The sequence below is a fragment of the Balaenoptera borealis genome (genome assembly GCF_965194805.1).
Source record: "Balaenoptera borealis genome assembly, chromosome: 12".
Lineage (NCBI taxonomy): Eukaryota > Metazoa > Chordata > Mammalia > Artiodactyla > Balaenopteridae > Balaenoptera > Balaenoptera borealis.
The window spans coordinates 7,882,877-7,896,035 of NC_138869.1; the positions used below are offsets into that span (position 1 = coordinate 7,882,877).

The 13,159-nt window shown below is 43.6% G+C and overlaps 2 protein-coding genes across 2 annotated transcripts in view; one reads left to right on the plus strand and one right to left on the minus strand.

The window, feature by feature from the left end:
- The window catches only part of MRPS25 (mitochondrial ribosomal protein S25), a 455,776-nt gene that overhangs the window by 122,003 nt on the left and 320,614 nt on the right, over positions 1–13,159 (minus strand). The gene's annotated exons all lie outside the window — the stretch shown is intronic.
- The window catches only part of LOC309607306 (uncharacterized protein C3orf20), an 89,315-nt gene that overhangs the window by 29,529 nt on the left and 46,627 nt on the right, over positions 1–13,159 (plus strand). Inside the window, exons 7-9 of the mRNA XM_082345706.1 lie at positions 3,658–3,810; positions 4,580–4,700; positions 10,635–10,766. Coding sequence (XP_082201832.1) covers positions 3,658–3,810; positions 4,580–4,700; positions 10,635–10,766 — 406 coding nt within the window. The remainder of the gene's footprint in view (positions 1–3,657; positions 3,811–4,579; positions 4,701–10,634; positions 10,767–13,159) is intronic.

Consider the following 13,159-nt stretch of genomic DNA (forward strand, 5'->3'; position numbering starts at 1 on the left):
TGCCATTTTGCTGTTTTCTTTCTTTTTCATGGAAAGGCATTTTATTTTTATTTATTTATTTGTGGGGGCTGCATTGGGTCTTCGTTGCTGTGCACGGGCTTTCTCTAGTTGTGGCAAATGGGGGCTACTCTTTGTTGCGGTGCATGGGCTTCTCATTGCAGTGGCTTCTCTTGTTGCGGAGCACGGGCTCTAGGTGCACGGGCTTCAGTAGTTGTGGCCCGTGGGCTCAGTAGTTGTGGCTCACGGGCTCTAGAGCGCAGGCTCAGTAGTTGTGGCACACGGGCTTAGTTGCTCCGTGGTGTGTGGGATCTTCCCGGACCAGGGATCAAACCCGTGTCCACTGCATTGGCAGGTGGATTCTTAACCACTGTGCCACCAGGGTAGTCCCAAGGCATTTTATTTTAAATACAGTAGTGTGTACATGTCATTCCCAAACTCCCAATCTATCCCTCCTCCCACCCTTCTCTCCAGTAACCATAAGTTCCTTTTCTAAGTCTATGAGTCTATTTCTGTTTTGTAAATAAGTTCATTTCTTTCATTTTTTCTTTTTGGATACAGCATATAAGTGATATCACATGATATTTGTCTTTCCCTGTCCTACTTACTTCACTTGGTATGATAATTTCTAGGTCCATCCATGTTGCTGCAAATGACATTATTTCATTCTTTTTAATGGCTGAGTAATATTCCATTGTATATATGTACCACATCTTTATCCATTCATCTGTCAGTGGACATTTAGGTTGCTTCCATGTCTTGGCTATTGTAAACAGTGCTGCAGTGAACATTGGGGTGTGTGTATCCTTTCGAACCATGTTTTTCTCTGGATATATGTCCAAGGGTGGGATTGCTGGATTATATGGTAGCTCTCTGATTTCCTTTTCTCCACACTTTCTAGTTATTTTCTTATTGGTTCCCCTGGTATAATGGGTTGAATAATGTCTAACAAAAATTTATGTGTACCTGGAACCTCAGAATATGACCATATTTAGAAATAGGGTCTTTGCAGATATAATTATTAAGATGCAGTTATATTGGATTAGAATGAGCCCTAATCCACTGTTGTCCTTATAAGAAGAGAAAACAGACACACACAGAGGGAAGAACACCACGTGATGACTGAGATAGAGGTTAGAATGATGCATCTATAAACCAAAGAATGCTAAAGATTCTTGGTAACCAAAAATAGGAAGAGGCAAGGAAGTGTTCTTCCCCAGAGCCTCCAAGAATATGGCCCTATCAGCACCTTGATTTCAGGCTTCTAGACTCCAGACTGTGAGAGAATAAATTTCTGCTGTTCAGGTCACCCAGTTTGTGGTACTTAGTTACAGCAGCCTGAAGAAACTAATTACATTTGACAACATATTAGTTTGAGTTAATACCAACTTAGCCTCAGTAGCATGTAAGACTCTGCTCCTATACAGCTCCATTACTCCTCCTTTATTTCGTTGTTAACAGAAATTAACTCTTTATATATACATTGCCATTAATATAGATTTACAAGTATTGTTTTATGCATTTGTTTTTTCAAATCATATAGGAAAAAAGGAATTATAAACAAAATAATAATATAATACTGAATTTTATATTTACTTATGTAGTTACCGTTACTGGTGTTCTTTTTTCCTTTGTTTGTCTTTGAGTTACTGTCAAGTGTTTTTTCATTTCAGCCTTAAGGAATCCTTTTAGCATTTTTTGTAGGGCAGGTGTACTAGTGGTGAACTCTCTCAGCTTTAGTTTATCTGGAAAAATCTTAATTTCTCCTTCATTTTTGAAGAATAGTTTTACTCAATATAGAAGCCTTGGTTGATAGCTTTTTTTTTTTCAGCTTTTTAAATATTTCATCCCAGTACCTCTGGCCTTCTTGGTTTCTGATGAGAACTTGGCCACTAATTTTATTAAGGATCCCTTGTACATGACAAGTCTCTTCTTTTGCTGCTTTCAAGATTCTTTCTTTGTCTTTATGCAGTTCGATAATAACATGGCTGTCTTTGAATTTATCCTACTTGCAGTTTGTTGATCTTCCTGAATGTATAGAGTCATATCTTTCATAAAAATTGAGGAGTTTTCAACCATTATTTCTTTCTGTCCCCTCACTTCTTCTGGGACTCCTGTTATGCATGTATTTGTCTACTTGGTGGTGTCCTACAGGTCTCCTAGGTTCTGTTCATTTTTCTTCATTCTTTTTTCTTTTTGCTCCTCAAGCTGGATAATTTCAATTGTTCTGTCTTCAAGTTCACTGATATTTTTCTTCTACTGCTCCAGCATGCTGCTAAATCCATCTAATGAATTTTATTTTTTTTTGTTTAATAATTAATTAATCTATTTGTTTGTTTATTTTTAAATTAAAAAAAATTGAAGTATAGTTGATTTACAATGTTGTGTTAGTTTTAGGTATACAGCACAGTGATTCAGTTATGTGTGTGTGTGTGTGTGTGTGTGTGTATATATATTATTTTTCAGATTCTTTTCCAGTATAGGTTATTATAAAATATTGAATATAGTTCCCTGTGCTATACAGTAGGTCCTTGTTAATTATCTATTTTACATATAGGAGTGTGTATATATTAACCCCAAACTCCTAATTTATCCCTCCCCTCACTTTTTCCCTTTGGTAACCATAAGTTTGTTTTCTATGTCTGTGGGTCTATTTCTGTTTTGTAAATAAGTTCATTTTTTTAGGGTTCCACATATAAGCAATATCATATGATATTTGTCTTTGTCTCTGACTTACTTCCCTTAGTATGTTAATCTCTAGGTCCTATATGTTGCTGCAAATGTCATTATCTCATTCTTTTTTATGGCTAAGTAATATTCCACCGTGTATATGTGTGTGTGTGTGTGTGTGTGTGTGTATGTATGTGTGTATGTATATAACACATTTTCTTTATCCAGTCATCTGTTGGTGGACATGTAGGTTGCTTCCATGTCTTGGCTATTGTAAATAGTGCTGCAGTGAACATTGGGGTGCATGTATCTTTTTGAATTATAGTTTTCTCTGGATATATGCCCAGGAGTGGATTGTAGGACCACTGAAATTCTTCCTGTCTGGGGCACTTCTGAAATTCCTGCAAAAAGGATAGTAGCTGCCCACACCATATCTGTTTTAGTCAGGACCAGTGCTCCTTGCAGCCTCCTTAGTAGGAAATGAACAGGGAGACATTGTCTACTCTTCTAGATTGGTAAGAAGGGGAAGCAGCCTAACAGCATTAGAAACATCTCTGGCCTCAGAGTTCAGATACTGGCTCTGCCACTTCCTGTGGTGTGATGTAAGGCAGATCATTTCTCTTCACCTTGGATTCCTCATCTGTTGGGTGAATAACTTACCCTGGTTTGTCTGGGACTTTCCTGGTTTTATCACTGAAAGTCCTGCATCCCAGGAAACCCTTTATATGCAGGGAAACCCTACTCATCCGCGAGATGAAGGTAATAGTACCTACCACAGGGTGGTTGTGAGGAGTAGAAAGAGGATACAGGGAAGCACCCAGGGCATGGTTGGTTCCATAGTCATTTAGTTGTTACTTATGCAAAGTGCAGAAGACTGAGAATGATGTACCAAACAGCTAAAACACTGACATGTAGACTTGCTTTCCATGAGGCACCTAAGAGCAGAACCCTGAGAGTTTTCTGTTAGTTCTACTTAACAGTTTCTGCCAGCTATCCCTCCGGAAACATCGCTGTGTGTCAGATACCCACGTGCTGCAGAGGAAGAGCCATCACCTGCCTCTTTAATGACACACCCAGCTTCTCCTTCCTGGCCATGTTCAATGCTGAAGGCCAAGGCTGCGTTCACTACAACCTGAAGGCCCGGTGAGTCGGTTGGGGGAATCTTGGCCCCATGGAAGTATCTCTCAGGGTGACAAAGTGGGACACTGAGGTGGAAAGTAGGAGCCCCTGGGAAAAAGATGGACCAGGCAGTGTCCAGAGGTCTAGGAAGGCGGTGTGGCAGGGCCAAAGCAGTGCCTGTAGGGACATAGGTGCTTTGAGGCCCTTCCTTACTTGCTGGATTCATGTCATAGCCAATGAGAAGGGAAATTCCCCAAGTCCTACTCCACTTGTTCCCCCCAGAGCACTAAGATCTTCACTGTTAGCTAGATTCATGGAAGAATTCTTTAGGGGAGAGAAGTGTTTTATACTAGGAAGCAGTGGAGAGGTCATGGGTAGCATATATTCTTGGCAGCCAAATGTTGATTTTGTCTGATTTTCCTAAGGAACTGTTCTTGGAGGGATTGACTTACTTTCATGTGACAGATGTTCCATTTCCCATTTTGGTGCCTGAGCTCTTATATGCTCAGGCTCCTGGGCTACGGGCACACATTCCATTTCTCTCCCCCTTGGGTTTGGCCTGAGCCTCCACCATCTCCGTCAGATCTGACCTTCCCAACAGACTCCCCAGTAGCATCAACAGGTGTGAAGGGACATCAGACCATGTTAGGTGGGGTAAGTAGGGCCACCTGCAAGAGTCCACAGTTCCTCCAGCTGGGGCAGAGTCTCAGAGCCCTGCCTGCCTATAGCCTGTAGTGGTAGGGGCTTCCTTCCGGGACCTGGAGGAAGCTCCTCATTTACGTATCTCTCCTAGCTGCCCATACGTCTTGGTCTTGGATGAGGAAGGTGGGACCACCAATGACTACAAGGGTTATATAGTCCACAAGTGGAGCTGGACCTCCAAGACGGAGACTTTGCTCTCCCTGGAATACAAGGTAAGGTGGGCAGCAGAGGTGAGGCTTGCCACTGGGCTGCCCAGCATTAAGGGCCAGAGGGCTCCCTGTATGACAGGAGCCCTAGCCTCAAGGAGCTTGTAATCTCAGAGGTTCCCACGTTGATGGGCAGTGGTCCAGGGCTGGCTGAAGTGAACTTTTCACCAGCCTACAGCAACTGTTGGCTGCTGTACTGACCTTTCTTGGTAATATGCTTCCTGTTTTATTTTTATTATTAATGATATTATATTTTATAGTTAAAATGTCCTTTATTTTAGGAAGTAACTGTTACAGTAGTTGATAGTTTTATTTTTAATGCCTATGTGTGGCAATAAGAAAAGTAATTCTATGTTGGTATCCCCAGTTTTTGTTTTTATAGTTTTACTCTCTTAAAGAAAAAAATCTGAGAGTTAAAGGAAGCTGATAGACACAAATCCTTTTTTCATTCATTTGGTTGTTCAGCTATTCATCAAAGAGTTATTAAATAATAAATGTTTGATTACTAATATTAAATAATAACACATTTAATATACTAATAAAGCAAATAAGTGTGCTTGTCACTTTACCTATGGCAGAGTTTCTCATCCCCGGAACTACTGACATTTTGAGATGGATAATCCTTTGTAATAACTGTGCATTGTAGGATATTTACCAGTATCTCCCTAGATGCCAGGAGTACCCCCTCTCCTTGTTGTGGCAACCAAAAATATCTCCAGACAGTGCCAAATGTCTCTGGGAGGCAAAACTCACCCATTGTTGAAAATCACCAATCTAGGGGATAGAAAGATAGACAATACCCCTCAAGGAACTCAGAAATCTAGGGGAATAATAAGAGTATGTGGTAGAAAAGTATAAGGGCTGTGAGAGAAGGACAAGCTCATAGGGTTGGGATTCAGAGAAAGATCACAGAACATAGAATCCACCCAAGGTAAGAGTTACAGACAGAAAAAAAAAAAAGAGTTACAGACAGAAGCACTGTTAGAGTTCATGGTAGGGCTCAAGCATCCTGTCTCATGCCCTTCCTGTTCATCCTCTACGTTGACCACTGGATTCTCATTCTTATATCTCGATTCCTGTAGACCATACCTCTGCTCAGAAACATTTAATTCCTTGAACATGTATCACCCTTCCTACCCCACTGGCCTGAAATATAATACATCTTCTCTCTCTGCCAATCCAAATTTTCCCTCCTTCAAGGCCCTACTCAGACTTCCTGTCCTCATGGCACTCCAGTCCACACCCATTTCTCTCTTCTCCCAGTGCCCACTGTCTGGATTAAAAAGTAATCTGGGGCTTCCCTGGTGGCACAGTGGTTGAGAATCTGCCTGCTGATGCAGGGGACACGGGTTTGAGCCCTGGTCTGGGAAGATCCCACGTGCCACGGAGCAACTGGGCCCGTGAGCCACAATTACTGAGCCTGCGCGTCTGGAGCCTGTGCTCCCCAACAAGAGAGGCCGCGACGGTGAGAGGCCCACGCACCACGATGAAGAGTGGCCCCCGCTTGCCGCAACTAGAGAGAGCCCTCGCACAGAAACGAAGACCCAACACAGCCATAAATAAATAAAAAATAAAACAAAATAAATTAATTTAAAAAAAAAAGTAATCTGGACTGAAATGACAAATTTCAGTCATTGTACAATTAGTCATGTAATGAAGAGGTTCTCAGTTGTGGCTGCATATCAGAATCACCCATGGGACTTTAACAAAAATATAGATCCCAGGCACAGCCCTAGAGAGATTGTGATTCAGTTGGTCTGTCATGGGTTCTGGATTTTGTAGTTTTTCACAAGTCTTTCTATTGCTTGACCAGGTCCAGGATCCCCAGTCCAGGGGTGTATTGAGTTATTGCCTTACTATTTAACTTTTTTTAGTCGTATGAAAGTTTACAATCCAAAAAGATTATAAATTGGTTGCAGGCAGACACCATATGTTATATGTCAGTATGGCCAAGTGGACAGAGAACTCTGGGATGAGGGTCTGAGGAGCCAAGTACTAGTGTCAGCTTTGCCAAACCCTGGGTGTGCAGCTTTCTGAAAACCACTCAGCTTCTCTGAGTCTTGGTGGCTCATCAATACAAGGTGGGTCATAAGAGCCTCCCTCCTGCCTCACACTGTTTCTGTGAGAACTAAATGAAGCAATGGTGGGGAAGGTGCTTTGACACACTAAAGTGTTTCAGCAGCGTGTTTTAATTCATTGTTCTGTTCCCTAGAGCTGCATACAGAAATGCACAACAGGGGCTGGTACAGTCAGGAGTGGCCTGGAACACAAGTGGCCTTGAGTTGTAACATTAGTGTGTGTGCATATTATTCTCATAGATACAGATAAGAAGGAGGGAGAGCATTCTGGATAGAGGAATAGCATCTGTAAAGGCTTGGAGTTGGGACTCAGGGTGGCATTGTTAAAAGTTCACAAGTGCTTCTCATGAAAGAAAAGTAGACAAGAGCTGTATGTGTCAGGGAGGTGGAGGTGAGAGGCATTGGATATCATGCTGAGAAGTTTGCATGCTGTCTTGGAGGCTTCAGTGGCAAGTCTGTTTCTGCCCAGATATTTATCGTTCCCAGCATTTTCATTCCTCTCTGAAAATTCAGTTTCCCTCCAGTATCATTTCTCTTCATCCTGAAAAACTTCCTTTAGCATTTCTTGAAATGGAGATCTTCTGGCAACAAATTCTGTTTTCTTTCATGTGAAAAAGGTCTTTATGAAAGAATATTTTTGCCAGATATGGAATTCTGGTCGACATTTTTTTCTATCAGCATTTTAAAGATGTTCCACTGTGTCTGTCCTCCATAGTTTCTGATGAGAAGTCTGTAGTTATTCAGATCATTGTTCATTCTCTAGTTGCTTTCAAGATTTTCTCTTTTAGTTTTCTAAGTTTGACTATGATGTGTCTGCGTGTGGTTGTCTTCATATAAATTCTGTTTGGGGTTTACTGAGCTACTTTAATCTGTAAATTCACATCTTTCACCAAATTTGGGGAGTCGTCTGCCGTCATTTTAGGGAAAAAATGCACTCCAGTCTCTTTCCTTTTCTTCTGAGACTCCAATTACATGTATTTTAGACCTTTTATGTTGTCCCAAAGGTCCCTGAGTCTCTGTTCTTTTTGTTATTGTTCAATATTTTTCTGTTTACTTTTCAGATTGGATAATTTACATGGATCTATCTCCAAATTCACTGACTTTATTCTGTCATTTCCATTCTGCCATTATGCTAATCCTGTGATGTTTAAAAATTCCAGATATTTATTTTCAACTCTATGATTTCTGTTTAGTGGTTTTTTTATATTTTCTGTTTCTCTGCTGAGATTTCCTAATTTTTCTTTCATTACAAATATATTTTCCTTTGCCTCATTGAGCATAGTTAAGTTAGCTGCTATAAAGCCTTGTCTGGTAATTTCAACATCTGGGACGTATCAGACAGGATTGGTTATTTGTTGCCTTGAGAACAGCTCACACTTCACTGGCTCTTCACATGTTGAGTCATTTTGGATTGCTGACATTGTGGATGTTATGTTTTAGAGTCTCTGAGTTCTGATGTATTTCTCTGAAGAGTGTTGATTTTTTTGTTTTAACAGGCAATGGGCTTGTTTAGACTCATAATGCAAACTTTGTCTCACCCGCAGTGGGCAGCAGCTCAAATCTCAGTTCAGTCTTCTGTTTCCCTGGAAGTAAACTGCCTTGAGTTTGCACTGTTCACACATGGTTCAGGGATCAGCCAAAGCTGTGGACTGTTTAATCATAGCATTTGGGACTCTATTTCTCTGTCCCTTCTGTAATTCTCTCCTTACTTTTCTGTGACTGTAGTTGACCCCACGTTTTGTCCTTTGGTTCTTTGGGCCAGAAAGAACTCATCCCATGTTGATCCTTTTAAGTTTTGACTCTTCGAAATCTGCATGCTTTTGCTTACTCTTCTGAGCCTTTGGGTAGTTGTTTTTTGTATTTTTTCCAAGTTCTGTGGGAGGATCAGCCTGTTAGGAGCTGACTCAACTATGCTGGGAGTATAATCAGCTGGTTAGTTTTTAAGCTGAGGGCTGGTATGCTCCATCCAGCATTTATGTGGAAGGCTGACTGGAGAGGGAAAGATCAGCAGATGGGGCTAGTAGAAAGACTAGTTAAGGAGTTACTAGCCAGACTTGACATGATGAAGGGTATTAGTAGTATTTTTTAAAGGGACCATTTCAGTAAAATAAATCAGTGGCATTCAGAAGTGGGCTGTAGGGGATAAATGAGAGGAAGAGGGAATTATAGATGACTCCACATGGAGTGTGTGTGCCTGGGTGGAAACAAAGCAGTTTCTGAGAGGCTCAGAGGCCCATATGGTTTTTAATGTGCTGATTGGGCTCAGTGGACATCCCTCTCTGGACAGGGATCCTCACCTAGAGTGAGAGATTGGGGATGATATACATATGGTATACATGTGGCTCACGAACTTCCAGGAAGATGAACAGTGGCTGAGTTCATAGAGCACCATCGTTGGGACATTGGGAAGAGGAAGAGAAACCACCCAGGGGCCAAGATAATTAAAAACAGCTCTACCAAGCTAAGCCCTTATTTTATCTGCGAAATCTGCTTAGTGCCCCAGAGAAAGATTCTGTTATTGTCCCCAGGCTCAGAGAAGCTAAGTAACCTGCCTAAAGTGTCCAACCACAGTGCTTGAGCTCCCAGCCACAGCTCACAGCTCTGTTCTACACTCTCTAGAAGGAGAACAGGAGCAGGTAGTGTCTGTCTTGAGTGAGAGTGATCTACAGGTTTGAAGATGTCACACACTTGGCAGGAAGATGGTCATGGATCAGATGTTTTCAGGGTGTGGAAGGGGACTAGCACCCAGGCTGCACAGAATGAGGAAGGGGCTGGGTGGTGAGGAAATTTGAGTGTGGACCTTTGGACCAGCAAGTGGAATCCTAGAAGGAAATGGAAGGAGTGAAGATGGAGTGCACTTTCTTAGTTCCGAGGAGTTCTGGGGCACGTGTAGGTCAGGGGCTGTAGAGCTACAGACGCCCAGGCCCCGGTGGGGCCACTGTGCATAAATAACTCTCTGCACACCTGAACCAGCCAGGGCCTTACGTGTGCGTTGCTCTGCCACATCCTGACAATATCTGCTCGTGTTTGGTGTGGGCCTTTGTGGTTTAGAAAGCCACTTCCATAATCTTTATCTTATTTGAACCTAGCACGAGCATTTTGATTCTGATATTGAAGATTGGGAGCTTCAGAGAGGCCCAGTGGCTTGCTAACCAGAGGCAGAACTGGGACTTACTCCAGACCACAGAGTTCTTAGTAAGGAGTCAGTTGCTATAAGGGCAGCTCACCCTCCCTGTGTTCTTCTCTGGGACTGCTACCTAGGAAATCCCACCCTTTTGGAAGTGATGAAAAAGGGTGGCTCCTCCTCAGGGGAGGAGTGGTGACACATTTGGTGACTGCAGGAGAGGGGAATGAGCATGTGTGGCATGGCCCTGGCTGGGTTCCCTTTTGCCATCTGCCCATCCATCTGCAGAGGGGTGAGTTCTGGTCCCCCTGCCAAGGTAGTTCTGCATGCTTTCCTAGTCAGACCTGGTGCCTGGGTGGACACAGCGTCAGATTCAGGGACAGTGTTGGCTTCTGACTCCTATCCAACTCTACCAGAACCAAAGCTGACTCACCTGTTGGATCCCTGTGTCTCCTTCACAGTTGGTTACAGGTTTGGGTTGGGAAGGGAAAGGGCAGGGGTAAGGAACCATCATTACTTTTTCTGCTAATCCCTCAAAGAAAAATTGGAATTCTTATGTGTTCTACCTGAAAACAGGATTCTAGCATAATAACCAGAAAGATCTTACAACTCTCTTAGCCCCAAGCCAAGAGGGGTTTTGGTTTTGTGGTTTTCTGTTGTCCCTCCTACCCAGTCAGGAACGGGTAGATGGGACAACAGAAGCAGGGATCCACTGAGTCCTGGTTTCTTCATCCACAGGTGAATGAGCAAATGAAGCTGACGGTGCTAGGGCAGGATTCTATCATGGTCACCTTTACCTCCCTGAATGAGACAGTAACACTCCCCGTATCGGCCAACAACTGTCCCCACGGGACATCACACGATAAACGGGTAAGGCACGCAGACCAGTCACCCAGGCCTGATCCCAGAGGGTTTCAACATGGATGGTCACTTTGGAATGCCTTTGTTCTTCCTGGCTCCCCTACCCATACAAGGCCCCACCTCTTTCCCTGCCTAATGGACTTCTACTCATCATTCACTGTCTGACTTTAGTACCACCTTCTCTGTGAAACTTCTATCAAGAGTCTTTCAGGTGTGACAGGATCCATTGCAGACTAGCTTAAGCATGGAAAGAAAGTGTATTGGCTCAGTAAACTGAAAAGTCAGTCTGTAGATAGGCAGCATCAGGCATGGCTGGATCCAGGCCCTCAAAGGATTCCATCAGATCTTCCCATCTCTTGGCTCTGCCTTCCTCTTTGTTGGCTTTATTCTCAAGGAGTTTCTCTTATTATGGTGACAAGATGGTCATGAGCCTCTCCAGGCTTATTGTTCTACCAACTTTGGTCTCCCCAGTAAAAAGAGGACTTCTCTTTGCTAAGCACTTCAGTAGAGGTGCCAATATCAACATCATTGGCTCCATCTACTGCCTGCACCTGAAATGTTCTCTGTGGTGAGGTATGTGTGTTGCTCTTACTAGCCAGGCTCGAGTGGTCATGTCCATCCCAGGAGCTGAGGGGTGTGATCAGCCCCAGGTATACCACTTAGGCAAATGATTAGGCAGAAGTGTGTTCCTAAAGGAAAATCATGGTGCTGTTACCAGAAAAGGGAGATATGATGCCGGAGAGAGTAACTGCCCATGTGTTGATGACCCTCTCCACCACCCCCTTTCCCATCCCTGGTAGAATCTGCCTGTCCCCTTGCTCAGCCCTCCCAGCCGTGACTCACCTCCATTCCAACACTGCTTTATTTACAAGCCAGCCTTCTCTACCAAACTGGGAATTCCCTGTGATTCCTACAGGTACTGTTGCCCTGAAGCACAGGGACTGCTTCAAATGAAGCACTTGCTAAGGGGGTAGGTGAGCCAGTGTTGGAGTCTGGAAACTCAGTTCTTCATTCACTGGGTCTTTGTGGATCCTACTGTGTGCCTGGTCCAGAGTCAACATTGTGAAAAGAGATGGAGAGGATGAGGGGACAAAGTCCCTGATCCCCGAGGAGTTTATAGTCTGGAAGAGAATAGTTGACATTCACCATGAGACTGGGGTGGCCACGGGCTCCTTGGTGACACTGGCCGCTGGCATTACACACAGGGGATTGGCTCACTCAGGAAGCCTCCTTGGAGTGGGAGCGGGGGGACCACACCTCCCAGTCTTCCCGGGGCCAGTCCCAGTTTATGCCTATCAGCCCAGGAGTTATTAGTAGCATCCCTTTCACTCTCAGAAGTGTCCCAGTTTGGCTGATAAACTATAGTCACTCTGAAGGAGGCATTTGCACTGTGAGGGCATTTGCCACCACATGCCGAAGGCTCATAGGCTCACAGGGCTGACAGAACCCATAGGAGCAGCCAGCCCCATGTCTCCCCTTTACGTGGGGACACACGAGGCTGGCATTTGTTGGAGAGCCATGTTATCTAAACAAGACACAGAGAACACCTGTGTTTTTCCTGGAGGGAAGCATTGCACCTGTTTTTTTCACTGCTCTTACATTTCAGCAGCATTTCAACTTCATTAGTTGATTAGCTAATTCAATAAACATGTATTAGCACCTGCCGTGTGCCGGATTGGCTGCTGGGGATGTCAAAGTGAAAGAAGCCTCACTCCCTCTAGTCTCTGAAATACTTTCAGTCTAATGGAAGGGGCAAAAGCATCAACACAGGTTTGTGATCCAGCTTGACTGGTGTGGTGCGCGGGAGAGAGGGGCGCTGAGGGAGCTGGTAGGTTCGTTAAAGGGATCTCATTGAGCACCCAGGAAACTCAGATGCCAATGACTCCAGCCTACACTCCTCATGCCAAAGAGCAAAACAACGCCAGGATTTTGAGTCCATTAGAGCTGAGATGACTGCTGATTGATGAGTCCATTCTGTCAATTTGGTTCCATGCTCTTTCTCTAAACGTCATTGTTGGCTGACTAAGTACACAGGATGTATGAGGTCACATGTCTACATTCCTTGAAAACCTTTTTATACTGTATTTTTAAAAATGTGCATTTACTTACCAAAGGCAGTAGATAATAGAAAAATTTTTGTTCACATAAAATTGCAGTAATGCTTCGTTTTTCTGGCAACCTCTTGTCTGGTAATCTCTGAAATTTGGAACATGGCTAAGAACCAGGACGTAAGCAGTTGAAGGCCTCCACGAACAGCTGAGAGAAATCACTCTAAGTCCCATGTACTGAACATGTCCTCTTGGCCTAGGAAAGCCCCTCGGTCATTCACATCTTATGTTTTCCTAGCTAAATGCAGCCTTAGAGAGCTAGAATCAGAGGTCCAGAGCTGTGCTGTCCAATAT